This window comes from Dromiciops gliroides, chromosome 2, assembly GCF_019393635.1.
Source record: "Dromiciops gliroides isolate mDroGli1 chromosome 2, mDroGli1.pri, whole genome shotgun sequence".
Classification (NCBI taxonomy): domain Eukaryota; kingdom Metazoa; phylum Chordata; class Mammalia; order Microbiotheria; family Microbiotheriidae; genus Dromiciops; species Dromiciops gliroides.
The window spans coordinates 420,287,560-420,315,005 of NC_057862.1; the positions used below are offsets into that span (position 1 = coordinate 420,287,560).

The 27,446-nt window shown below is 39.5% G+C and overlaps 1 protein-coding gene across 3 annotated transcripts in view; it reads right to left on the reverse strand.

The window, feature by feature from the left end:
- GARNL3 (GTPase activating Rap/RanGAP domain like 3) overlaps window positions 1-27,446 on the reverse strand; it is a 231,593-nt gene that overhangs the window by 15,455 nt on the left and 188,692 nt on the right. For all 3 annotated transcript variants that reach the window (XM_043984856.1, XM_043984857.1, XM_043984855.1), the window contains 4 exons: window positions 26,456-26,574; window positions 23,885-24,020; window positions 9,380-9,595; window positions 5,673-5,790 (listed from right to left, as the gene is read on the reverse strand). In XM_043984856.1, coding sequence (XP_043840791.1) covers window positions 5,673-5,790; window positions 9,380-9,595; window positions 23,885-24,020; window positions 26,456-26,574 — 589 coding nt within the window. The remainder of the gene's footprint in view (window positions 1-5,672; window positions 5,791-9,379; window positions 9,596-23,884; window positions 24,021-26,455; window positions 26,575-27,446) is intronic.

Consider the following 27,446-nt stretch of genomic DNA (forward strand, 5'->3'; position numbering starts at 1 on the left):
GTATGTTTCATCATTAGTCCCTTGGGATTGTCTTGGATCATTGTATTGCTGAGAGTAGTTGTCATTCACAATTGCTCATCAAACAATACAGCTGTCAGTATGCATGATGTCCTCCCAGTTCTGCTCACTTGACTATACATCAGTTCCTATGAGTCTTTCCAGGCTTTTCTGGGATCATCCTGTTTGTCATTTCCTATAGCACAATACCATTCCACTACAATCATATACCACAGCTTCTTTATTCATTCCTCAATTGATGGACATTCCCCTGATTCCCAATTCTTAGCCACCACAAAGAGTTGTTATAAATATTTTTTTGTACGATTTTCTCCCCTTTTCTTTTTCATGATTACCATTGTTAACTGTTTCCCGCCATCCTATTCCTTTCCCCATATTTACTCTATTATCTATCTTCATTCACCCTATCCCTCTTCAAAATGGATTGGCTTCTATCTGTCCCCTCTCCCAATCTGTCCTCCCTTCTTTTGTCCCTCTCTCTTTATCCCCTTACCCTCCTATTTTCCTGCAGGGTTAGATAGATTACTCCACCCAATTGAGTGTGTATGTTGTTCCCTCCTTGAGCCAATTCTGATGAGATTAAGGTCTTTGAGCCAATTCTGATGAGTATAAAGTTCATTTATTGCCCTGCTCCTCACTCATCTCTTCCTCCACTCCATAAGCCCTTTCCTGTTTCTTTCATGTGGGATTTCACCCCATGCTACCTCTGCCCTCTGCCCTCCCCCAATGCATTCCTCTCACCCCTCAATTTAACCCTGAAGATGCCATCATGGGGCAGCTAGGTGACACAGTGGACAAAGCATCCACCCTGGACCCAGGGGAACCCCAGCCAAAACCTGGCCTCAGACACAAGACAATCAACCACTGCATGATCCCAGGTATGTCTCCCAACTCCAATTTTTTATGATTCTCTAGGGTCTTATATTTGAAAGTCATATTTTCCATTCAGTTCAGGTCTCTTCATCACGAATACCTGAAAGTCCTCTTTTTCCCATTCTTTTCCTCTGAAAGATTATGATCAGTTTTGTTGGATACGTGATTCTTGGTTGTAATCCCAATTCCTTTGCCCTCTGGAATATCATATTCTATGCCATCTAGTCCTTTAATGTAGAAGCTGCTAGATCTAGTGCTATCCTGATTAGGGCTCTACGGTACTTGAATTCTTTCTTTTGGGCAGCTTGCAATATTTTCTCCTTGGCCTGGGAGCTCTGGAATTTGGCTATCATATTCCTAGGAGTTTTCCTTTTGGGATCTCTTTCAGGAGGTGATCGGTGGATTCTTTCAATTTCTATTTTACCTTCTGCTTCCAGAACATCAGGGCAATTTTCCCTGACAATTTCTTGGAAGATGATGTCTAAACTCTTTCTTTGATCATGGTTTTCAGGTAGACCAATAATTTTCAAATCATCTCTCCTGGATCTATTTTCCAGGTCAGCAGTTTTTCCAAGAAGATATTTCACATTGCCCTCTACTTTTTCACTTCATTTGGATTTACTTTATTGTGTCTTGGTTTCTCATAAAGTCACTGGCTTCCATTTGCTCAATCCTAATTCTTAGGCAATTATTTTCATCAGAGAGCTTTTCCATTTGGCTTTTCAAGCTGTTGACTTTTTCCTCTACCTCTCTAACTTTATCTTCAAAGTCCTTTTTGAGTGCTTCTATGGCCTGAAACCAATTCATATTTTTCTTGGAAACTTTAGATATAGAGGCCCTGACATTGACATCTTCCTCTGAGGGTGTAACTTGATCTTCCTTGTCACTAAAGAAACTTTCTATGGTCCCTACCTTTCTCTGTTTGCTCATCTTGCCTTTCTTTCACTTGACTTTTAGCTCCTTAAAGTGGGGAACTGTTTCCAGGCTATACTGTCCTAAGTCTCAGGGGGTCCCAGGTGGTATGATTTAAGGAGGAGCAGGTTCTTCACTTGCCTGGCCTGTTCCCTGGTTCGTAGATGACTCCAGACCAACTTGCTAATCAACCGGCCTTGTGTGCTGTGGTTGTCAGCTCTGACAAGCCTGTGTCTCTGCCCCACCTGGGCCACTGCTACTCAAGCCTACCTCTTGGTTCCCAGCAGGGGTGAAAAACCCAGGTTCCACCTCAGCACCAGCAAAGACCCCTGTATTCTCCCCCCTGTCAAGGGCTCAGCCCTCTCACCAGACTGTGAGCTTAGTTCCAGATGACACTGGCACTTCAGCTGATTCAGAGGCTCTGGGGGTCTCTTTCTCTGGTGAGGACTTCCTGGGACTGGATCTGTGTCAGGGTGACTGTGGGGTTGAACTTCACCCCTGTCTCAGCACAGCAGCTCCCTCCTTTTGACCTTTCAAGCCGTCCTTGGTTGAAAAATGATCTCAGCACATTTTTCTGTGGATTAAACTCCAGGAATTGTCCTATGGCATTATTTGGATGTTTTTTGGAGTGATCGTGTCATAAGTTCGAGAGCTCACTGTCTTTCCTCTGCCATCTTGGCTCTGCCCTGGAAGTCCTCCTAATTTCCTCTTAATGCAAGTATCACCTCTCCTCCTTAATACAACACTGTTTCTTTCTTTCTTTCTTTTTGCCTCATTTTTTTGGGGGGGCAAGGGCAATGAGGGTTAAGTGACTTGCCTAGGGTCACACAGCTAGTAAGTGTCAAGTGTCTAAGGCCAGATTTGAACTCAGGTCCTCCTGAATCCAGGGCCAGTTCTTTATCCACTGCACCACCTAGCTGGCCCAACACTGTTTCTTTATAATGTTGCCTACAGGAGTCAAGCCATAGTACATTCCACACACTAGCTCTGCAAGTACCATAAGACTTCTATCAAGTTCCCCAACAAGTATCTTCTTAAATATACTAAGCTCCTTTCACTGATTCTCATATGTGATGATCTCTAGTCCTCCCACCAGCCTATTTTCTCTTTTCTGGACAAGCTCTAGCTTGTCTATGCACATCTTAAAGTGAGCTGCCCATAACTGAACCCAGGACTCCAGAAGTGGCCTAGTCAGGGCAGGGAACCTTTGGGATCTCCCCTGTATGGCAGCTGCCTTAGCTGTCTTGTTTGCCACAGCACATTGCAGATTCATGTTGAGTTTTCAAGACCACTCAAACTTCAATTCTATTCAGCAAACATTTATAAATGCCTGCTATGTGCCAGGCATTGGGGCTGAGGGATGAGACCAAACAAAACAGTCACTTCCCTTGAAGGGCCTACATACTACTGAAAGGAAACATGCACATAGGTAAGTAAATACAAAATGCATACAGGATAAATGCTAAGCAGTTTTTCTGGGGGGAGGGAGGAGGTGTTAACAGCTGAAAGAATCAGAAAAGACCTAGCACTTTTACTGAGCTACAAGAGAAGTGAATGATTCCAAGGGATGGAGATTAGGAGGGAGCACCATTCCCAGCATGGGGAGGCCCTGGGGAAAGGCATGAAGGCAGGAGGCAGAATGTCATATACAGGTAATAGCAAACAGACCTCTCTAGATGAAATATGGAGCACAGAAGGTATAGTAATATAATCACCCTGAAAAAATAGGTTGTAATCATACAGAAAAGGACTTTAAAAATGTTAGAGAGGAGTTTATATTTTATTCTGGATTTGAAGTTAAATTACCTCTACCAAAGTTTTATATCTGTTGTTTGCTACCTTCAGTTTAACAAACATATGTTAAGTGTCAGCCATGTGCCAGGAACTGTGATTTTCAAAGATGAGAAATGAAGTAGTCCCTGCCGTCAGTGGGTTTACAGTCTGATATGAAGGATATGATCAGTTTGTGATAAGCGTGGCATTACACAGTGTGGCATACCACTGGATCAGAGGGTTTGGAGGTAAAAAGGAATTTTACAGGTCATTTAGGTGAGCCCCATTTTAAAAGGGTGGGGGGAATCGAGTTCCAATGAGGTAATGTGAATGAATACCTGATTGTCAGGACTGCAAGATGGGGAAAACGGCAGGATTATGGAGTCCTTCCTGTACTTTTAGTAACAAGCCTGCTTTAGGCAGAACTGCCAGCTACACTGTAACAGGACATCAGCAAGTTTGAAGTCTTGTGCCTCAAGGTCGGGACTTTTTCTTTGGGCAGACCAGGAGAAGAGGTAGCCAACTGGTGCTGTTTTCTCTGTTCTGATAAGGGGGTGGCCTGTGCTTGGTAAACTAGCCTCTGTATGTGTGTCATAGATTGGTATGGCCTACAATGGGGCACAGTGTCAGAGTGAGATCCCAATGTGTCAAACATTGTTTTGCTGAAATTTGGTATGTTTAGGATCATAAAATAAAAGTGATTGAGAAAGATGCAAATCACTCTATCCTGGAAAAAAAAAATTCTCCCCACAGTTATTTTCTACTTGTAGAAAACTAGATGAATCTTCATTCTTGGATCCTGTCCTGTTCAGAGCATTTGTATAGTCTGTCCCTCATACCTAAATCATCCTTCCTCCTGATCTCTGACCATTTATATTTTCTTTTCTTTTCTCCTCTTTTTTTTTTGGGGGGGGGCTTTGGGGGTTAAGTGATTTGCCCAGGGTCACACAGCTAGTCAAGTGTCTGAGGCCGGATTTGAATTCAGGTACTCCTGAATCCAGGGCCGGTGCTTTATCCACTGTACTACCTAGCTGCCCCCCCATTTATATTTTCTTACTTCATGACCATGTTGATGCCATCTCTTCAATGCAGCTCCCTTCTTCCTCTTCAGCTAGGTTTGATTTTTGCCTCTGATATGTAATTATTACTGCCAGATGTGATGGCAATGGTACCTTCAAAAGGTCAGGGACCCTAGATTTATAGCTAGAAGAGACCTCTGACATCATTTCGTCTGGCTCTCTAGTTTTGAAGATGAGGAAACAAAGGGAAGAGAGATCTAGTGACTTGGCCAAGGTCCAACAGGTAGGAAACAGCAGAGCTAGGATTGGAATCTACGTTGTTTTCTTTCAGAGTCAGCAGCATTTTGTCTGCTTCTCTGCCATCTTTATCTCTCAGAAGGAATTCTCGGGAGTAAATGAGAACATTTCTTCTAATATTTAATTCCTTTTGGCAAGCCAAATTTCAGAGCAAGATAATATGGTAAGACTGATTATCAGATGGGTACTAAGAACCAACTTCATTTTCCTACCTGTCAAAACCAATTTTAATTTACTTAGTTTTAATCATCCACTAGGTGAAATGTTACAGTGGACTGCTCAGGTGTTGTAGGAGTGGGAAAAAGTTTTATGTAGACTGGGCTGGTTTCTTTTGAAGGAATCAGGAAGGCCATTCCCAGAATAATTCTGGGGAGTTTATTTATCATCCTCACTTACAACATAAGTGGCCCAGTATATGGAAAGTTAGTGTTGGAGGTTCTAGTGGAATGACCACAGCTTTGCTGGGATGCCTTTCTGACCTAGCCTGTCCAGTTGCCATGGTGAATGTGGAGGTAGAGTGGAGTATAGTTTGACTTGAATAGTATGCTTTAAGATCCTTACAAATAGAGAATGTTTAATTTATTTATTTACTTTTGTCCTCAGCACCTAGTACAACAATTGGCACACATTATAAGAGCTTGACAAATGCTTGATTGATTTTTAATTTTAGAAATTATATCATGTAAGTAACATTGTGGTTGTATTTTAAGGTCCATGAGTGCCTCATTGCATTCTAACCCCAATATTAAATCATTGGACTGGCCCAGAATATTAGGTTACCTGTCACTGCTTGTTGACCTCACTGCTCCCTGCTTGGGCTCCCCTTCTAGCTGCTTTCGGGATGTTGTCTTCTGCTTTGGTGATCCTTCAGACCTGGGTCCTACTTCATCAGAGAGGCCTAGACCCAGAGGGAAAAGATTAGTTCAGAGGAACACAGAAATATTCTCAAGATCAGAGTTACTATAGGATCCTTGATCAGAACCCAGGCAGATGACTAAGGAGTTGATGGAATAACATTTAGTTTTCTCTGATTAGTTACTTGTGTGTTAAAAGAATGACAAGCCATTAGGCTCCTAAGTGGCTTGCCTGGGTAAGAGCTAGGGAGGCTTAATTATCTTTAAAATATTGCCAAAACAATCCTACAAGCCCTCACATACATTCACATTCCCAAATGCTGCTCCATTCTCCCTCTTCACATTACCACAAACCTAAGGGCAATTCGCACTAGAGGAAAGGAAAAACACAAATGCATCATTCCAAGATTAAAGGATGCCTTCACCACACAGCATTGTGGACTGCTATTATCCTTGGCAGATATTCCACTGCTTCTCTTCTCTCCTTTCATAACCATTAAAGTCTAGAGATGTCCAGCGATAGTTACCCAATTTGTACCCAGGCTACCTTGCCCAAAGCTTCCAAGGCCGGATCACAGTCACTTAGCCCAGAACTTGAGCCAGACCTAGTGACCCCAGCGTTTTTCCTGTCCTCTCAAATGCTGATATCCCAAACTTGCTTGTGTTTGGAGAAAGAATATGTTTGGGACACTGATCTTCCTTACTTGTCTCAACCAATTCTATAGTCCTTCAACAGGGGATTTTTGAGGATAGGATTCTGAAGCAGTTGGTACTTCCTCTTATTTTCTGGTTCCTATTTTCTCCTGCTCCCCTAACCCCTGTACTTGAGAATTACTGTTTGCTGGCAAAAAGACCCCTCCCAACATTCTCATTTCCATCCAATCTCAACGCTACTCCCCCTATGTCCTCCCCTTCCGTTGTGGCCTCTAGAATATCCACCACATTATTAACAGATTTTCCTTTGTCCTAGAACTTTTCTTTTCATGTTCTTTCCATCCTCTTGTTCTCATACAGCTTTCTCCAGAAGAAGGTTGATCTCTGACCACCTTCTTGGGTACTAGCTACTCTTTACTTTCCAAAACACTGGGCCAGAAGGAGGAATGGGCATATACTTTGTTTCCCATGGTCACCTCCAGGACATTCTTCCGCTATCACTTTGTATCCTTCTTTTAAGGTTAACTGCATTCATCTATAACATTTGCTACAGAGACATTGCTTTAATCTGCTTCTAGTTTCCCAGGCTACTCTTTTCTTATGGGGTTCAGTACTTGGGTCTCACAGTCTTCCTCTCCTCCCTAACCCTTTCTCTCATATTTGGAAACTTCAGTATACACACTGATATTCCCTCAAACATACTTCTCCCAGTTCATTTGCCTCCTTAATTTCTACATCTTTTCCCATCTATCTTACAATCAACACAAATGGTAGAAAAACCATGATTTTGGATCTTGAAATATCCCTTTCTAATCATAATTTGTTATTCTTCTATCTCTCCGTGGGCCATATTCTCCTATTTTTCATTCTCCCTGTCACCTTTAGTCATTCCCCACAGGTTCCAGTTCTTCTGGTCTTATTTTCCTTCCTCAACAGCCTTAACTAATAATTAAACAATTGAACCATATTGTGCTCCACCCTTGAATGCCTTGTCCCTCTGTCATCTTGCCATTTAGGTCCAGCCCATTTTCTGCCATTTGTTACCCTGTTAAATGTCGTTTTGTTTCAGTGTAGCTGAACTGCCCAATACAAATCAATGCTATCTCATCTCTACTAGGATTTATCCTTTCAGATTCTCTCTCTCTCTCTCTCTCTCTCTCTCTCTCTCTCTCTCTCTCTCTCTCTCTCTCTTCCTCCCTCCCTCCCTCTCTCTCAACTTCCCCCTCCAACAATTCTTAATCTTCACTTATCAAGCACCTAGAGCCCCCTCTCTTTCTTATCCCAAGGACTTTGCCTCCTACTTGACTGAGAAAACAGAGGTTATCTAATGGGTTCCCTCAATTCCCCTTCTTCACACCTCAAAATACCTCTACCACTTTACCAATCCCTATCTTTGAGGAAAAAATGGCTTTTCTATTTACCAAGGCCTAAATCTTTGTGTCCTCAATTTGCCTCCCTCAGCTCTCTGTAAGCCTACCTCATCATTCAAGTATTTTCTCTTGGTCTAGGTTTCTTTTATCTCCAAACTCTCCTTATCTATTATCTCCTTTCCCAAGGCCTATAAGATGAAGTCTTCCTCATATTAAAAACAAACAAACAAACATATCTTTTGCCCTATGTTAGAGTTGTCTACACTCATCACTTTCCCTTTATCACCACTTACTTCTCAAACCTTGATTGAAACTGTTCTCTCAAAGGTAAACAATGAGCTCTTAACTGCTAAGCCTGGTTGCCTTTTCTCAGGCCACATGCTCCTTACCTTGTCTTCAGCTTTCGACACTAATGATTACCTCTTCCTTCTCCCTTGTATTTCATGATAATGCTTTCTCCTGGTTTTCCTTCTACCTGCCTGACCATTCCTTCTCAGTCTTATTTGCTGGATTATTATTAATTTCCTAACTCCAAGCTCTCTCCTGGGCATCCAGTCCTTATCTTTACTCTGAACTTGATTCAATTTCATAAGAATGAGATATCAGCTGCCTTCCGCATACCACTACCTGGATGGGTCATGTATATTTCAAAGTGGGACTCATCATCTTCTTTCCTGAATCCAACCCTTTCTTCAAAGTTCCAAATTGCTTTAAAAAAATATTTTGCAGGGCAATGAGGGTTAAGTGACTTGCCCAGGGTCACACAGCTAGTAAGTGTCAAGTGTCTGAGGCTGGATTTGAACTCAGGTCCTCCTGAATCCAGGGCCAGTGCTTTATCCACTGCACCCCCTAGCTGCCCCAAAGTTCCCAATTGCTTTTGAGGATACTACCACCAAGTGTGTAATCCTGAAGTTATTCTTGATTTGTTCCTTTCCCTCACCCCTTCCCATATCCAACCAGCTGACACATATTGATTCCAAATTCACCACCTCTCTTGTACCTCCACACACATAGCCATGGCCTTATTTCATGTACTTATCACCTGACATTTGGTGGACAGACAGCATCGTTCAGTGGATAATACTGCATTTGAAGTCACAGAACCTGAGTTCAAATTCCAGCTCTGCTCAGAGTGACCTCAGGAAACTCATCTAACCTCTCTGGGTCTCAGTTTTTCCTTCTCTTGTAAAACTGGAAAGGTGGCCTTGTCTGAAGTCATGAGATGACCTCTTGTGACCAAGCCTGGATTCACATCCAGGTCCTTTGACTCCAAATCTAGAGCTTCTTTCCATTACATCCTGTTGTTAGTGCTCTCTCCTCATACCCTTTGAACTATGTTATATTTACTTCTCTGGGAACATGCTGTGCCTCAGCAGGACAAAGTAAGACCTCGAGGGCAGGGCTGTCTTATTTTTGTCTTTGTTTCACCAGCACACAGTGACTTGCACATAGAAGGCATTTAATAAACATTTACTGAGATGTTAAATCAGCTTTCTGATTAGAAAAATTTACCTTTTCACCCTTTATTCACAAAAGGATGACTGATGTTAAAAAGAAAAATCATTGGTAGATTTAAAAATAAAGATGCTACAAATCCATATGAAGTTACCTAGTAGTTCTCTTCTTGTCCTACTTGCTATTTCTTTAATTTCCATCCGAGACAGGGATAAAGAGTGGGTGACAGGGATGGCTGCTATGCCAATCCCCACTGATGTTGGGGTAGTAATGACCTTGGGTACTAAGGGTGACTTCAGAGGTCGCTCAATGCTTCTGCCAACAAGGTTTCTGAGAGGAATCTTGTATAAATTTTTACATGGAACATCACCTAAAATATAATTAGAAAAACAAAGATTTAAGTGAATATATATTTTAAATGAACTAAAGTAACAAACATTTCAAGTAGACACATACTACATGGGCTAAATATTTAAAAGAAAGAATATAATTTATAACATTTTAATTATCTTCTGAGTCTTTAGTGACATGATAATAAAAAATGAGATCTCAGTTTTTTCTGGTAGTATTTTCAGTAGATGTGTAGGGAAATACATAAGGCCCGACAAGATTACCCCAGGAAGTAATAGGAATCTTGCTGCTTATAAGAGCTTTTCAGAGAATAATTTCCTTAATGGTCTACTCTGGCTTTTTCCTTTAGAGTATCTGAATGAATAATTAGAACTGAAAACAACTGTGATGAAAGAATCAGGTTCCAAAAATACTAAGTTTCCTCAACCCATTGCCAAATCTTGTCATTGTTACTTTCATAATATCTCCCTTTCTCTCCACATATACATCCATCACCTTAGTTCAGTCCTTATCACCGATCACTTGAACTACTGTAGTAGCCTCCTACTTTGTCTTCCTGCCTCAAGTCCTCTCTCTTCTCCAATTCATCCTTTGCTCACTTGCCAATGTTATTTTCTTTTTTCCTAATCTTAATCGTATTTTGTTTTTTCCCAATTACTTGTAAAGATAGTTTTTTTTTGTTTTTGGTGGGGCAATGGGGGTTATGACTTGCCCAGGGTCACACAGCTAGTTAAAGATAGTTTTCAACATTTGTTTTTATAAGATTTTGAGTTCCAAATTTTTCTCCCTCCCTCCCTTCTCTCTCCCTTCCCCAAGACAGAAGGCGATCTGATATAGGTTGTATATGTACAGTCACATTAAACAAATTTCTGCATTAGTTGTGAAATGTGAAAGAAGAATCAGAACAAATTTCAGAAAAGAAAAAAAAGCCCCAAAGTAGAAACAGTATAGTTCAATATGCATTCAGCTTACACAGTTCTTTTTTTCTGGATGTGAAGAGCATTTTCCAGCATGAGTCCTTTGGAATTGTCTTGGATCACTGTATTGCTGAGAAGAGCTAAGTCTATTACAGTTGATCACTTCACAATGTTGCTGTTACTGTGTGCAATGTTTTTCTGTTTCTGCTCACTTCACTTAGTATCAGTTCACTTAAGTCTTTTCCAGGTTTTTCTGAAATCTGCCTGCTCATCATCTCTTATAGCACACTAGTATTCCATTACATTCATATACCACAACTTGTTCAGTCTTTCCTCAATTGATGGGCATCCCCTCAATTTCCAATTCTTTGCCACCACAAAGAGAGTTGCTATAAATATTTTTGTGCATGTGGGTCCTTTTCCCTTTTTTATGATCTCTTTGGGATACAGACCTAGTAGTGGTATTACTGCATCAAAGGGTATGCACAGTCCCATAGTCCTTTGGGCATAGTTCCAAATTGCTCTCCAGAATTAGGGCTCCAATTTTCCCACAGCTTCTCCAACATTTATTATTTTCTTTTTTTTGTGTGTCATATTAGCCAATCTGATATGTGTGATGTCATACCTCAGAGTTGTTTTAATTTGCATTTCTCTAATCAATAGTGATTTAGAGCATTAGATAGCTTTGATATTTTCATCTGAAAACTCCCTGTTCATATCCTTTGACCATGTCTTAACTGGAGAATGACTTGCATTCTTATAAATTTGGCTTAGTTCCTTATATAGTTTAGAAATGAGGCTTTAATCACAAACACTGGCTGTAAAAATGGTTTCCCAGCTTTCTGCTTCCCTTCTAATTTTGGCTGCATTGATTCTGTTTGTACAAAACCTTTTTAAATGTAATGTAATAAGATTCATCCATTTTGCATTTCATAATATTCTCTATCTCTTGTTTGGTCATAAATTCTTCTCCTTTCCATTGATCTGAGAGGTAAACTATTCCTTCCTCTCCTAATTTACCTATGGTATCACCCTTTATGTCTAAATCATGTACCCATTTTGACCTTATTTTGGTATATGGTGTAAGATGTTGGTCTGTGCATAGTTTTCTGCCATATTATCTTACAGTTTTCCCAGCAGTTTTTGTCAAATAGTGAGTTTTTATCTCAGAAGCTGGAGTCTTTGGGTTTATCAAACATTAGATTACTATAGTTATTTACTACTGTGTCTCCTGTGCTTTAACCTATTCCATTGATCCACCACTCTATTTCTTAGCCAGTACCAAATAGTTTTGATGACTGTCACTTTATAGTAGAACATCAGATTTGGTAGCTAGCCCACTTTCCTATGCATTTTTCCCCCCAATAATTCCCTTGATATTCTTGACCTTTTGTTTTTCCAGATGAATCTTGTTATTATTTTTTCTAGCTCTACAAAATAATTTTCAGGTAGTCTGATTGGAATGGCACTGAAAAAATAAATTAATTTAAGTAGAATTGTCATTTTTTATTATATTAACTCAGCCTATCCATGAGCAATTGATATTTTTCTAATTATTTAGATCTGACTTTATTTGTGTGAAAAGTGTTTTGTAATTGTGTTCATAAAGTTCCTAGGTTTGTCTTACCCTGCCTCATTATTTACCGAAGCTTATTGTGAACACCCTTTCCTTTTTTCCTCCTCCTTTTCTCCCAGCCTCTTGATGCTCCCCATTATGTTCTGCATTTCTCCAGGCCCTGATGAAAATATGGCCCTTATTACCAAAGCCAACCCTTCTACATATACTGTTGACCTCTCCTATGTTTTCCAGTTGATTGTCCTTACTATCATCACCCCTCCCCTAATCTTAAATGTCTCTCAATGCCTATAAAGATTCCTCATCTTTGAAAAATTCTCATTAGATCCAATCACACATGTTACCTAGGTCCTAGCTCCTCTTTGTTAGTTACACTGTTTGAAAAAGCTATTTATATTCATTATCTTTATTTACTGTCCTTTCACTCTCTTCTAAGCGCCCTCTAAGATCTGGCTTCTGACCTCATTACACAACTGAAATGGTTCTCTTCAGTTACCAATAATCTCTTAGTTGAAAAATCTAATATTATCTTAATCTTTATCCTTCTCAGCCCCTCTGTAGAATTTGACACTATGGACCACCTCATTCTGGACATTCTTTCTTCTCTGAGTTTTCATGACTTTGTTTCCTTCCTACTTTTCTGACTGTTCCTTTTCAATTTCTTTTGCTTGATCTTCATCCATATCACAAGCCCTAATTGTGCAACAAGACTGTTCTGGGCTATCTTCTCTTTTCTCTTCATACGCTTATCACTTGGTGACCTCATTAGGTTCTAGGGGGTCATGATTTCCAGATCTCTCCCAATATCCAGTTCTACATCACCAGTTGCTTTTTCAACATTTCAAACTGAATATCCTGTAGTCATCTCAAACAAAAATGTGTCTAAAACAGAACTCGTTCTCTTTCTCTCTAAACCCATCTTCTTAACTTTCCTATATCTGTCAAGGTGACCACTATCATTCCATTCACCTAGCATGGTAACTTTGACATCATACTTGATTCTTCACTATCACTCACCTCATAAAGCCAATCAATTGCCAAATATAGTCATTCCTATCTCTACAACATCTCTATTCTCCACTCTGGGTTCAGGTCTTTGTCATCTCTCCCCTAAATGGTCTTCTTGCCTCAAATCATCTTTTCCCACTCCAATCTTTCCTGTCCTCAGTTCCCAAAGTAATTTTCTAAAAGTGTAGCTATGACCATATAAACATCCTGCTCAATAAACTCCAATAGTTCCTTTCTTCCAGGATCAAATGTAAAGTCCTTTGGCATTTAAACTTCTTTACAGTCTGGACCCACTGTACCTTTACTCCCTTATGTGAAATCTATAGTCTATAATCTGGCCACACTGGCCTTACTGTTCTTCACAAATGACATTCCATCTCCAGTCCCTGTGTCTCTGTACTTGCTTATCTCCCAAGACTGGCATGATCTCCCTCCCTCACTTCTGCCTCTTGGAATCCCCAACTTTCTTCAATTCAGTACAAGTGCCACATTTAGCATGCAGCTTTTCTTAGTTTCCCAGTGGCTACTGCCTTCCCATACCAGATGCCTTCCACATGCTTTTTACATATCTCTATATGTACATGTTGGCCCTCTGATTCAAATATAAGTTCCTTTAGGGCATGGACTGTTTTACCTTTGTACCTGTTAAGGCTAAAATTCTAGCTATACTGTCTAAAATATCTAATGAGTGGTCGCCAATAAATTATAAGCTTTAGCAAGAGTTAGACTTTTAAGCATTTATTAAGGAGAATAAGAATTTGGTAAAGAGAGAGAGAAAGGCCTACTATATTCATTTATCTATTAAAGGGAGAGTGCATTTCTAGCTCCCTTCTCCACTGGAGTCCTCAGGAAAGAGAGAGAGTCAGAGCGCCAGGCTCCCCCTTCTTCCTCCCACAAGCAAACGTCATTTCCTAACGCCAAAGAAAAGATGCATAGTCTTGCCCTCAGAGACCTTCACCTCATGGCGGAGCTTTTCTACAGTAAGTCTCCAGCAGGTGGCGTCATTCCAATCATTACATACCTCTCTCTAGGGCAAAGCATGTAGTAGGCACTTAATAAATACTTGTTTGATTAGGAATAGAACAATGAGAACTACTTATGTAGCAGGGTCATCTTAAATTCCTTTAAATTGTATCCTTTTATTATATTTCTAAATATTACATGACTAGGCCAAAGAGTATGATTAATTTTGTAATTCTTGTTTGTTTGTTTTTGTGGGGCAATGAGGGTTAAGTGACTTGGCCAGGGTCACACAGCTAGTAAGTGTCAAGTGTCTGAGGCCAGATTTGAACTCAGGTACTCCTGAATCCAAGGCCAGTGCTTTATCTACTGTGCCACCTAGCTGCCCCCTGTAATTCTTGATAATAAATTTATTTACTTAGAATTTTCCCTAAGTTACATGCAAAAACAAATTTTCACATTGATTTTTTAAAACTTTGTGTTCAGGGCAGCTAGTACCTGAGTTCAAATCCGGCCTCAGACACTTAACACTTACTAGCTGTGTGACTCTGGGCAAGTCACTTAACTCTAATTGCCTCACTAAAAACAAAAACAAACAACTTTGTGTTCCAAATTCTCTTCCTTCCACCCATAATTTTATAATTCTTATTGAGTATTGCCTACTCTTTGAAAAAACAGTAACAATAAACAGGAGATTTAACAGCAATGTTAAATGTCCTGGTTTTCCCCAAAATCCTATTAATACTTAATTTTTTCCCTTTATTCTTTGGTCAACTTTATGGATGCAGGGTGCTCAAAATTTCCTCCCTCTGTTTTTATGCAGATGCCCTCAGATATTAATGGCAATCTTTAAGGGGAAAATAAAACATGAAACCTGCAGCTTGATGAGAGTACACAGGAGGAATGGCAAGTATATTCATCAGCTCAAAAGCCCTAGTTGGCAAGCCACTTTGTTCTTGGGCCTTTCTTCCTTGTTTTTCCCATCCTCTTGCTTCCTCTCAAAGTGACTGTCTAGAAGTCTTATTCTAGTAGGGTAAGATCTCTTGTGTGCCTACAGTGATGGTTCTGATTCTCTCAGTCCTAGGGATGTCTTCATTCATATTTAGCATTTTGCTACAACTTGAAGCCTGAGGCTCCTCTCCTATGTCACAGAGCTGGTCCAGTGAAAAAGTGGCCATTCTGCAGAAGAGAATATAGAAGTATCTTATTATATTTCTTAAACCAGCCATGATTCACTTAAATAGGAAACCTGACTAGTAAACATAAGAAACATATTTTAATGAATTCTTCAACAAGTAATTTCTGAGAGGCTACACTGCATCAAATAATGTGGGCTGATACACAGCTACATCAGATGACTCAATCCCTGTCTTGAAGGAAACATAGATTCACAGAATCTTAACATTGGAAGTTACCTCACCCTGTACAGGAATTACCTCAACAATATCTCTTAGAAGTGGTTAATTTTCCCTGTTTGAGGGGATGGGGAACTGAAGAGTGCTTGTCAAATTTGTACACACCTCTGCTTGGCAGGAAGTTTCCCATATTGCCTTGAAATCTGCTCTTCTGCAACTCATGCACAATCGGTTCTAAAACAAACCTAATCTCTCTTAGACACAAAAAAGCCTTTAAATACTTGAGGACAGCTGTCGTGTTTTCCCAAAATTCTCTCTTCTTTAGTATAAACATCTCCAGTTTTTTCAAGTGATGACCACATGACATGGTTCTGAGCTTCCTTATCATCCTGGCCAAGGAGAACAAATTCAATCTCCCATACATTAACCCTTCAAATATTTGAAGAAAGCTAGTATATCCCTCCTAAGTCTTCTTTCCCCCAGTCTAAACACCCTCAGAGACCCTATAGGTCAGGGATTCCTAACCTTTTTTCATGTCATGGATCCTTTGGGCAGTCAGGGGAGGGGATCCCTTCTCAGAATGATATTTTTAATACATAAAATAAATAATCATAATAACAGCTACCATTAATATAGTGCTTATACATTTGCAAATGCTTTACACATTAATTCATTTGATCCTCATAACAACCCTGTGAAACAGAAGTTATTCTTATCCTCATTTTACAGATGAGGGAACTAAGGCAGACAGAAGTGACATGACTTGCCTAGGATGACCTAGTTAGTTAATGGCTAATGCTGGATTTAGCCTTCCTGATTCCAGGTTCATCATTCTATCCATTTTGCCAAGTAGCTGCCTCCCCCTCAATGTTATAGTATTACAAAGGAAACCAATTATAATGAAATATAATTATATATATACATATAAATATAAAAAACCAATTCATAGACATTTTGTTAAGAACACCAATGTTTAGTTGATTAACACATGGTGAATTCCTTCATCATCCTGGTTGCCTTTTTATGGACATATTTTATCTAGAACAACTAGAATTAGATATAGTATTTCATATGTGATTTGATTATGGTAGGACTATTCACTACTTCATTCTCATCATTATATTTATATATTAATACAGCTTGAATCATGTTTGCCATGATCACTCTATGAGCTATTATACTAAGAAGTATGTATGTAGTTCATTAAAACTCCCAAGTCTAGGGCAGCTAGATGGCACAGTGGATAGAGCACTGGCCCTGGATTCAGGAGGACCTGAGTTCAAATCTGGCCTCATACACTTGACAATTACTAGCTGTGTGACCCTGGGCAAGTCACTTAACTCCCACAGCCCCACAAAAACAAAAAACAAAAAAACCCCCAAAACTCCCAAGTCTTTATCCTATGCTTGTGTGATCGATTCTTTGAACTCAAGTGCTATAGCTTACAATTTGGCTGGCAACACAAGACTAAAATACATGAAACAAATAAAAAATAAGTAAGTGCTACACTATAAAACTTCAGTAGATAGTTATAGAAAAGAGACATCATTGTCTAAAGTCATCAGAGAAGGTTTGGTGGAGGAGAGGAGACAAACTTGGGAAGTGGACAATTGGCTAAGGAGATGATATCTGGGAATAGAATAAGAATGATAGGTTCCTGGCTAGAGATAAAACTGGAGAAAATGAATTTGTCTGGGAGCAAATTTAATTTTAAAAATGCTTTAAACTGAAAAGAAAGGAGGAAGAGAAAATTGTTTAGGCTACACAACAAGCTAGATACCTTAAAGAGTAGCTATAGTGTGGAAAGAAGAATAGCAATAGAGACATGACAAAATAAAAAAAGAAGCCTTCAATAAAACCCATGATCTCAGATGTTTACATACAAATGTACAAAGTACGGTCAACAAGCAAGATGACCTAGAGATCTTAAAACAAGAAAGCACATTTTCCTTCATAGGTATCATTGAGACATAATGAGATGAGACCCATTACTCAAATTTGGAGCTTGAAGGGTATAACTTATTTAAAAGGAATCTGATGGTAAAAGGCACTATTGGTGGGAGAAGTAGCACTGTATATATATGTAGATATATATTTATATATTTTTTTCTCTTTAGAATTTTATTTTCCAAATTACATGTAAAAACAAATTTTGACATCAATTTTTAAAACTTTGTGTTCCAACTTCTCTTTCTCCCTCCCTTCCCAAACCCCACCCCCCAAAATTCAAGCAATTCAATATAAGTTATGCATGAGTAGTCATGGAAAACATCTCCACATTAGCTAGGTTGTGAGAAAAAACAGATAAAAACAAAACTTCAGATTAAGGAACTGTCAAAAAAAATTATGCTTCAATCTGTTTTCAGATACCATCAGTTCTTTCTCTGTGGATGGACTGCAATTTTCATAAGTCCTTCAGAGTTATATTGGATCACTGCATTGCTGAAAATAACCACGTCCTTCCCAGTAGATCATCTTACAGTATACAGTACATTTCACTCTGCTTCAGTTCATGTAGGTCTTTTCAGGTTTTTTTCTGATAGCATCCTATTTATCATAACTTTTATATAGTACCTTAAACTTGACAAAGAATTTTCTTCACCATAGCCCAGCAAAGTAGGTATCATATGTTTTGCCATTATAATCAATCATCATAACTGTTTCCCTCCATTCTATTTCTTTCCCATGATATTTATTCTATTTTCTATCTTCTTTTATCTTATTCCTCCTCAAAAGTGTTTTGCTTCTGACTGCCCCCTCCCCCACTCTGCCCTCCCTTCTTTCACCCTTTCCTCCTTATCCTCTTCCCCTCCTACTTTCCTGCAGGGTTAGATAGATTACTCCTCCCAATTGGGTATGTATGTTATTCCTTCCTTGAGCCAATTCTGATGAGATTAAGGTCCCTGAGCTAATTCTGTGCTCTAAATTTTCTTCCTCCCTCCCTCCTCAACCCTCCCTATGAAATCAAACAATTCAATCTATGTTCTACACGTGCAGTTATGCACAACACCTTCACCTTTCTTGAAAGTGTTTTGCTTTTTACTGCTCCCTCTCCCAATCTGCCCTTTCTTCCTTCCCTCCCCCCTTATCTCCTTCCCCTCCCACTTTCCCTCATGGCAAAATATATTACTATACTCACTTGAGTATGTAGGTTATTCCCTCTTTGAGCCAATTCTGATGATAGTAAGGTTCACTCACTCCCTAACTGCTTCCCCCTCTTCCCCTCCCCTCCATAAGCTTTTTCTTGTTTCTTTTAGTAGCATTGTATATTAAGAAGATGTACTCATGGGATAAAATCTAGAAAGCAGAATGGAGGAGATCATTTAGATGAAAAGCAATGGAAAGGAAAAGAAGCTATGTTGCTATCATATTATACTATAGACTACCTGGATGGAAAGATGTGAATAAGAAAATTGAACATGAACTCAGGACAGAAGCATCATCTAGTAGTGATGAAGGATTTTAATTATTTGGACACCAACTGGGGTTTTCTTTTTTGTTTAAGGCAGAACAGCTAGTAATTTCTTGGTTTGTCTTAATGATAATTTAATTCCTTAAAAGATAGAGGAAGCAGTCAGAGAAATTGGAAATCCACAGGAGAGCCTGGCATAGTCAGACATGCACCCTAAATTTTAGGAGTTGTTGTTTAGTTTATTAGTTATGTCTGATTCTTCATGACCACGTTTGGGATTTTCTTGGCAAAGATACTGGAGTGGCTTGCCACTTCCTTCTCCAGTTCATTTTACAGATGAAGAAACTGAGGTAAACAGGGTTAAGTTACTTGTCCAGGGTCACACAGCTGGATAAGTCTTTCTGACTCAAGGTCTGGCCCTCCATCCACTATGCCACCTAGCTGGCCTAGACACATGGAGAAGTTATCGACCAACTTATATTTTAAAAAATCAAGTACAGACAGATGGATTTAAGTTAAAGAAACAGGATAACTATACAAGTGTAGTACAGTCCCTGAAGAATAGTTTCAGGAAAGCACAAGCTTTGAATCTGTTAAGATTGTGAATGAAAGGACAAGAAAAAAAGTCTTTCATTTATTATATATTGGGGAAAAGAGAATTAAAGAAGAAATGGGACCACTGCTTGGTGTGGAGGGGGAGTATAACAGATGAAAGTGCTTATTTCTTATTTTTCTTCTGTTCTTTTTTTTCCCCCACCAAGAAGGCCTGGAAAGGGCAGAACAAAAAATGACCAGTGGGAAATTGTTACTTAGGCTGAGCCAAAACTTGACTCTGTATAAAGTCAACTCGTTGGTATACTCTGTCTTCTGTAAGGGGCCAAGACTATAGGCTGGAGCCCCTTAGTAGTGGCTGACTATTTCCTGTGTTAGGTTTACAGCAGCCTTTTTTAAGGGATTATTTTCTGTTACCAGGTGCCAACAACCACTGCCCTAATGTAAAGAATAGCTGGAAGATGCTCTTCATGAAAAATTCCAAACTCCCAGGGACTTTTTCCTATTATCTGACTTGAAACTGGTCAAAGGTGGGTTGTTGTTGTACCTGTGCTCAGAATGAAGAATACTAGATATCTACTTATCAGGGATAACAGAAGGTATCTGTGCTTTGGGTAGGGATGGCACTAAATGTACTACTTTTAAGGTTCCTTCTAACTCAAAGAAAATGTGATATGATTCTATGACTTTAGAGTTCTTTTAAGGTGGTCTAAGAATAGCTAGACATATCATCCTATCAACTTGTACTGAACTTCTTGTCTTTTCTACGTGAATTGTTTTTTTTTAACTGTCTCCTCCATTCTTTTCTTATATAGTTGATATTTTGAAGATAATGAGACTGTACATTTTTCCTTATTAACACTATCTTAAGGGAGTAGCTAGGTGGTGCAGTGGATAAAGCACTGGCCTTGGATTCAGGAGGATCCGAGTTCAAATTCAGCCTCAGACACTTGACATTTACTGGCTGTGTGACCCTGGGTAAGTCACTTAACCCACAAATCACTGCCCTGGAAAAAAAAATACTGTCTTAAGCCAAAACCAAAGACCAGTGCCTGCCTGGCAGACAAACTCTAAAAAAAATGCTTCGTTTTGGCTCCCAAACCCTGGACTTATATTTTGAGACTCCAGTGTTCAGAGACACACAACACTGTTCTTCCTAAATGGAAATTACCTAAATTGCTAACTCACCCATTCCTTCTAGGACCAAAGGCACACATTTCATCAGGGGCCCTACCAGGGATAGGGGTGGAATCTGTGGCCACACAGGGATCAAAGCATGACAGTATAGGTGGAAGAGTTACATGGCAGAATGGAAAAAGCTCTGGGTTCAAATATCTAGCCTTCTATATCTTGTATGGTTTTTAGCAAGCCACTGAACATCTTGACTTCAATTTTCTCATTGGCAATGAAGAAATAAGGGGGTTGAACCACATGAACTCTGAGGTTCCTTTCAATCCAGTTTATGATATTCTCTGATTTTTATTAATTGTGAGACTGTAGTCAGGTTAACTTAACTTCTGAAGTTCAGTTTTCTTATCTGTATTGTGAGTGGAACATCCTACAATCTTTATAGGGAGAGGTCAATATGAATTTAATAACAGATCCTGGATTCTTATTTTTTTTATACAGCTAAAAGTGTTATTGAGATATAGCCACCACACTTACAGAAAGCTGTAGTATATAATGACAAAGCTCTATGAGATAGCTTGAACTCATTCCCTGTATAATTAATTTGCAGGCAGTTAAGAACACGTGTGTATGTGTATACACACACAAACATACACATATGCATATATATGAATATATACATATATGTGTATACCTTTTTATGAATTAAGAATGGAAAGGTTTACCTTGCTAGGGAGAGTGCACTGTCTTAGAGCAGTTGCCTAAGGCTACTTCTTTTTCTATTCTGCTCCCATGCCCCAGCAATGGAGAAGGTGGCCAGCTTTTGTCCCAGCCAGTTAGATGGATTAACTTGTTCTCCATTCCATATTTCTTCCTTCTCTTCCTCATCTCTTCCCCATCTCTTCCCAAATATAGATGGCATCCTTCCCCAAGGCTCCCTTCTCAATAGCCTCTGGTAGATCATCAATACTGTTGCTTCTACCAAGCAGCCAACACTCACTTCACCAAGAACTTCCATTTCATATAACTGAGCCTGAGCTTTAGACCAACCTGGCCTTATTCCTAACCATCAGAGAAAGGAGTTAGGAGTTTTGTTTTGTTTTGTTTTTGTGAGGCAATTGGGGTTAAGTGACTTGCCCAGGGTCACACAGCTAGTAATTGTTAAGTGTCTAAGGCTGGATTTGAACTCAGGTCCTCCTGAATCCAGGGCTGGTGCTCTATCCACTGCGCCACCTAGCTGCCCAGGAGTTAGGAGTTAATAAAAATATTTTTCCCCCCAGGAAAGTCAGTGGAAGAGAGTACTCCCTTACTCAAATCAAACGTTGTCCCTGACTAGATTCAACAACACATTACAAAAGCATTTGTTTAGATATGATGTGATCCCCATTCTCCATGATCTTACAGTCTATGATGGAGATAAGACACACAAACTGAAGCCCAAATAGCGTTAAGGGACTTGCTCACAGTCACACAGGTAGTAAGAAGCAGAGCTGGTATTTAAGCCTCTGGTTTTAGATCTAATGATATTTCTTCACTATAATATATAAATGTGAAAACATGGCATATCAAATGGAAGAAGTGGAACTTTCTGGTATAAGCTTCTCCTCTCCTACTATGCTAGTCACTGACTGCCAGCATAATTTGGTTTTAGGTGTTAAAGACTTAAAAAACTAGCTAGATAGCAAATGTTGGGAACAGCACCAAATAACTTAGATCTTATAGAAAACACCTGGAGAGAGACCTCATTTGTTCTATCTAGAGAAATGTTTTGGTTTGACTTATGGCTATAAAAATCAATATGGCTAGCAAAAAATGTAACACTCGGTTCATTTAATAATTATTGGTAAAAGTAAGGGGGAAATGACTACAATTGACATCTTAGGATGCTTTTCAATATTTAAATTCTTTTAAAATTTAGCTCAATTCCATATACCTGAAAGCTTCTATTTTTTTCACTGTTTAGAAGGGCCATCCATAGCCTGTGACAAATTGGGACAACAGATGTGTCTTATCTCCTGTAAACTGCTCAGGAATGCAGCTTCTAGTGGGGTTGAAATTCTGTATCACTTCATGTTTTGTTTTGTTTTGTTTTTTGCTATTGTTATTTTAAAAGACCCAATATAATCAGCCTCTAATACCACTCATGACCTCCCCTTCCCCACTACACACACAAACACATACCACCATGAGGATTTCAACCACTTCCTGTTCCAGAAATACTGTTCTGCCCTCCATTCTCATTTCAACTTATTTGTGACATCTACCTATCTTTTCTCTCCAAATTCTGCTGCTGGTGTTTGCTATAACCTGATTTCATATGAATAGTAGTAGTAGTAGTGAGGAATGATAGGTGAACTGCCATGAGTCCCATAAAGCTCTGCTATTTAGTTATCATTCCATGTAACTCAACATTTCCTGATCCTGATAGGATTCAATGAATGGGAAAATATGGTTTCCTCACATACAGTGATACATCCCTAGTAGACTGAAGTGGGGAGGGGGAACATCTTTTCCAGATACTTATTACATTTTAGGATTGCAGGACAATAGGGAAAGGTAGAATGGGCATGGTGAATAGATGGCCTGCCTTGGGGTCAGGAAGAACTTGGTTCATGTCTTACTACAAGCACTGTTAGTCAGTAAACATTTATTAAGCACCTACTTTGTGCTGGACACTATTGCTAAGCTCTGGGGATACAAAAAGAGGCAAAAGATGCTCCCTGTGCTCAAAGAATTCACTGTGTGACCTTGGGCAAATCATTTAACCTCAACATTCCAGACCAAAGGTTCTTAAACTGTGGGTTATGACCCCATGTGGGATGAAATGACTGAATATGGGGGTCATGAAAAATTTGGTAAGAGTAAAAGGTTATGTATACCTTTTTATATACCTATATACCTGGGGTCGTGTAAAAATTTCTCTGGTGAAAAGGGGTCATGAGTAGAAAAAGTTTCAATGGGGAGACCATATGAGGCAAAACAATGCTGACCTATATCAGTAGAGAGAATTTCTTCATTCTATACCAGTAAAAGCTCCTCCCCTCTAAAAACAGAGACAAAAAGATACTAGAGCTAAAGTGCTCATAGAAAACACTTTGTCTAACTTCCTGATTTTATATATAAAGAAACCAAAGCCTGGGCTGGTGAAATTATTTGTCCAAGGTCAAAGTAATAGTGTGGCAGGGCAGAAATTTGAACCCAGATCTTCTGGTTTCAAACCCCAAACTCTTTCCCCTACATGTTTAGAATGTCTTGCAACTATGGCTTTTCCATTTCTAATCTGTAGTGACCTGAAACTCTGAGGAGCTTATGGCAGAGAGAAAAATATCATATTTTTTAAAGGCAATCCATTTTCATAATATAGTTACAAGTTAGTATGATAGGAAAAATAGGACTCTACCTTCCCCCATGGAAGAAGGAAAGACTGGAGTCTCTCGGCCTGTGGGTGTCTGAGGAGAATTGTGAGCACTGACATCCTTAGAACTGCTGCTGGATGCATCATTCACTGCTGCTGCAGCTTTGAAGTATATGTCTGACTGGAGAGAAAGAGCACAGGTTTATGGAGCTGCCTAGCATTTCAGGTAGGCCCTCATTTATTCCTCTTCCACATCTGTGTAATTTCATCTTTCTTGGCACTTCCATTACTCTCTCTGTTCTAGCCAGACTTGTTTCCCTACCATGGTCAATTTGATTCAACACATATTTCTTCTTCTTTTTTTTTTTTTGCTGGGCAATTGGGGTTAAGTGACTTGCCCAGGGTCACATAGCTAGTAAGTGTTAAGTGTCTAAGGCCGGATTTGAACTCAGGTACTCCTGACTCCAGGGCCGGTGCTCTATCCACTGCGCCATCTAGCTGCCCCTTCAATACATATTTCTTAAGTACCTACTATGTGCAAGGTGATATGCTGGGCAGCATGGATACAAAGAGGATGAATGATATGGTCCCTGCCTTCAGGGAGCTTAAATCTCCTAGGATTGCACACATATGGGATACTTGGTAGAATGTGACAGATGCAAAGGTAAAATTCTGGCACAATGGAAAATCTGAGGTGGTAAAGAACAATTTCCCCTGGAGATGGTGGAGAAGTTCAAGGAAGGCTTCATAGAGGAAGAAGGCCTTACAGAGAAGGATTTCAAGTCTTTATTGTTACCTTCTACCTGCCTTATCAATTCATGGTTTTTTTTTTCCACCCAGAATGTCACCCACCCTCTTCCCTACCAATCTCTGGGACAGCTATGTGGCACAGTGGATAAAACATAGGACTTGAAATCAAGATGACAAGTTCAGGGGGCAGCTAGGTGGTGCAGTGGATAAAGCACTGGCCCTGGATTCAGGAGGACCTGAGTTCAAATATGGCCTCAGATACTTGACACTTACTAGCTGTGTGATCCTGGGCAAGTCACTTAACCCTCATTGCCCCACCCCCCCCAAAAAAGAAGAAGAAGACAAGTTCAAATCTTGCCTCAGACATTAGCTATGTGACCCTGGGCAAGTTACTTAACATTTTCTAGTCTCAGTTTTCTCAGCTGTAAAACATAGGTAATAATTTTGTGGTTAGGATGAAATGAAATAACATATACAGAGCTTTGCAAAACCTTAAAGTGCTATGTAAATGCTAGCTATTATTATTGTTGTTGTTACTTAGGTATGTTGAAACCCTGGAAACTCAAATCACATCTTCACACTATTTTCTTGACTGTTTCCACAGCCCATCAAAGTAGTTCTCTTAGACTGTATCTCATTAGAACTTCTGTATGACTCTGGCACATAATTACCTGTATTACCTAGGCTTGTTTGTTTGTTTTTGCATGTGCTTATAGCCACTATAGAGGGCTGAACACTCCAAAGAGAGAGTCCAGAATCTGAAGACAAGGTTAGGAAGAGTCATTATGATTGGGATGACAAATATTCACATAAAGAAATGGTATCAACCATATGTGGAAATTGTCCCAGGCAAAAAACCTACCCTAAGAGATGGTTTGTAAATGTGGCTAATAAAATTAGGGCTAATCTACAAATTTCATCAGGGATGCCCATTTAAAATCTGGTCAATTTCACTGTAAAGTGGAATTAAGTGTTGTGGGAAAGGAAATTTAGAATGATTAAGAAAAGTGAAAAAGAAGGTTTGAATATTAAGGAATTTGTAAGTATTTTCCCTATTCTTCAGGAAGAAAAGTACTCCAGTCCTCACTGGCAGCATTATTTATTTAGATAGCCTGGAGACGGGCAATTCTTTAAACTCAATGGAAATAGCTCTAAAAAACTCCTAATTCCTTCACCTCTAATTCTATACTTACAGAGATTCTTTCCTTCTACAGGGGTAGGTCCATTCAGGAGATCAAATTACAGACTGGACACATCCTGTGAAGGTGATTGAGTCAGATATCTACCTCCCACTGTTGGCTAATAAATTAAATAGCAAACTAGTATTGTTTGGTCCGAATAAATGGATTCCCTAAAATCTGATCACCCCTGGGTGAACTGATAACATCATCAAATTTCTGAAAGTGTAAGGCTGTAAGACCAAGCCCTAGACCATGAAAAATCTCCAAGTACAGCTACCCCATAAGGACAGCTTGGTCTAAATCCCAAAGCTTGCTTTGGTCAAACCATCTCAGTGCCAACATATGAGTGGATTGTAGGGATTGTGTCTTTTATTTCTTTTGTATCCCTTGGAACATCCAATACAGTGCTCTACCCCTGGTGGGCATAGGGGTTACCCAGGGATTGCTGTTCTTTAAGTCAACGGGCTTTATTATGTAAACCTTTTCCTCCTTTGTTAAATTTTAATATGTGTGTTGATTTAAAATTCTGCTTTTAATGTACATTCCAACTTGACCATAGCGGCATAGTGATAACATTTTATTCTAAGTGACTTGGTTCCTCTCCTTTTGCCTGGTCATTCATGTATGGAATATCACAAGTACATTGCATTAAAGTCTTTTAGACAGAGGCTCAAGTGTTACTTACCCTTGAAGCCACAAGCTGAAGTTGAGGCACAACAGCTGTATGGACTAAGTTTCCATTCACCACTAAGCGGATCTCGATGGAATCAGTAGTAAAGGCCAGAATGTATGGAAAAGCACACACTGCAAGGTAACAATAGCCATGAGTTATAAATGCATGGTTTCACTATGGTGAAGAGTGGCATTATTTCTACTGTGATTTCTTTTACACATAAGGATTATTTACCCACAAGGAATACAGTTGTTTGGGAGGTGACACAACTGTTCATCAGATATAGAACAATTAATATTCAATTTAACAAACATTTACAAAGTTTCATCTATGTCCCCTCTACTTCTTACGGGGCTATAGAGATGAAGTCGGACACAGTTAGCCCTCAAGGAGATTATAGCTAACAGATATTGCTAAGCATGACACAAGAAAGAATGTGAGAGGGGCAGAGGGGAGATATAAATACAGGGCTCCAGGAAAATGTGAGGAGGGAAAGATGAGTTCCACCTGGGGAGAGCAGACAGGACTTCACGGAGGAGGACACACTGGAGATGGGCTTTGAAGAAATAGAGGGATTTCAATAAATGGTGATGTGGTGGTAGTGTATTTCAAAAATGGGGAATGGCCTACATGAATGCTAGGAGAAATGAACAGGAATTCTATTTCTTTTGCCTTCCCATCTGTGATCTTCATCACATTCTTTCCTGACTCTTGAGGGGCTTTGTTTTTATAAGTACCACTTCTAGCACCTTTAATTTCTTATCCTCTACCGACTCCACCTAAAATACTACAACTGTGTTGTACTTTGTGGCTAGCACTTGATCAAAATAAAATGATGCTGCCCTGGGCTAATTCTCTGCCTGAAGCAAATGATTATTAATATGAATATGTCCTCCATTTCCTTTCCCTTCCATTCTCTTTCATCCACTTTGGAATCTTTTCCCTTAAGGCCTCACCATATAACACTCACCACTGCGGCTCCTTATCTCTGTTACCTCCTAGA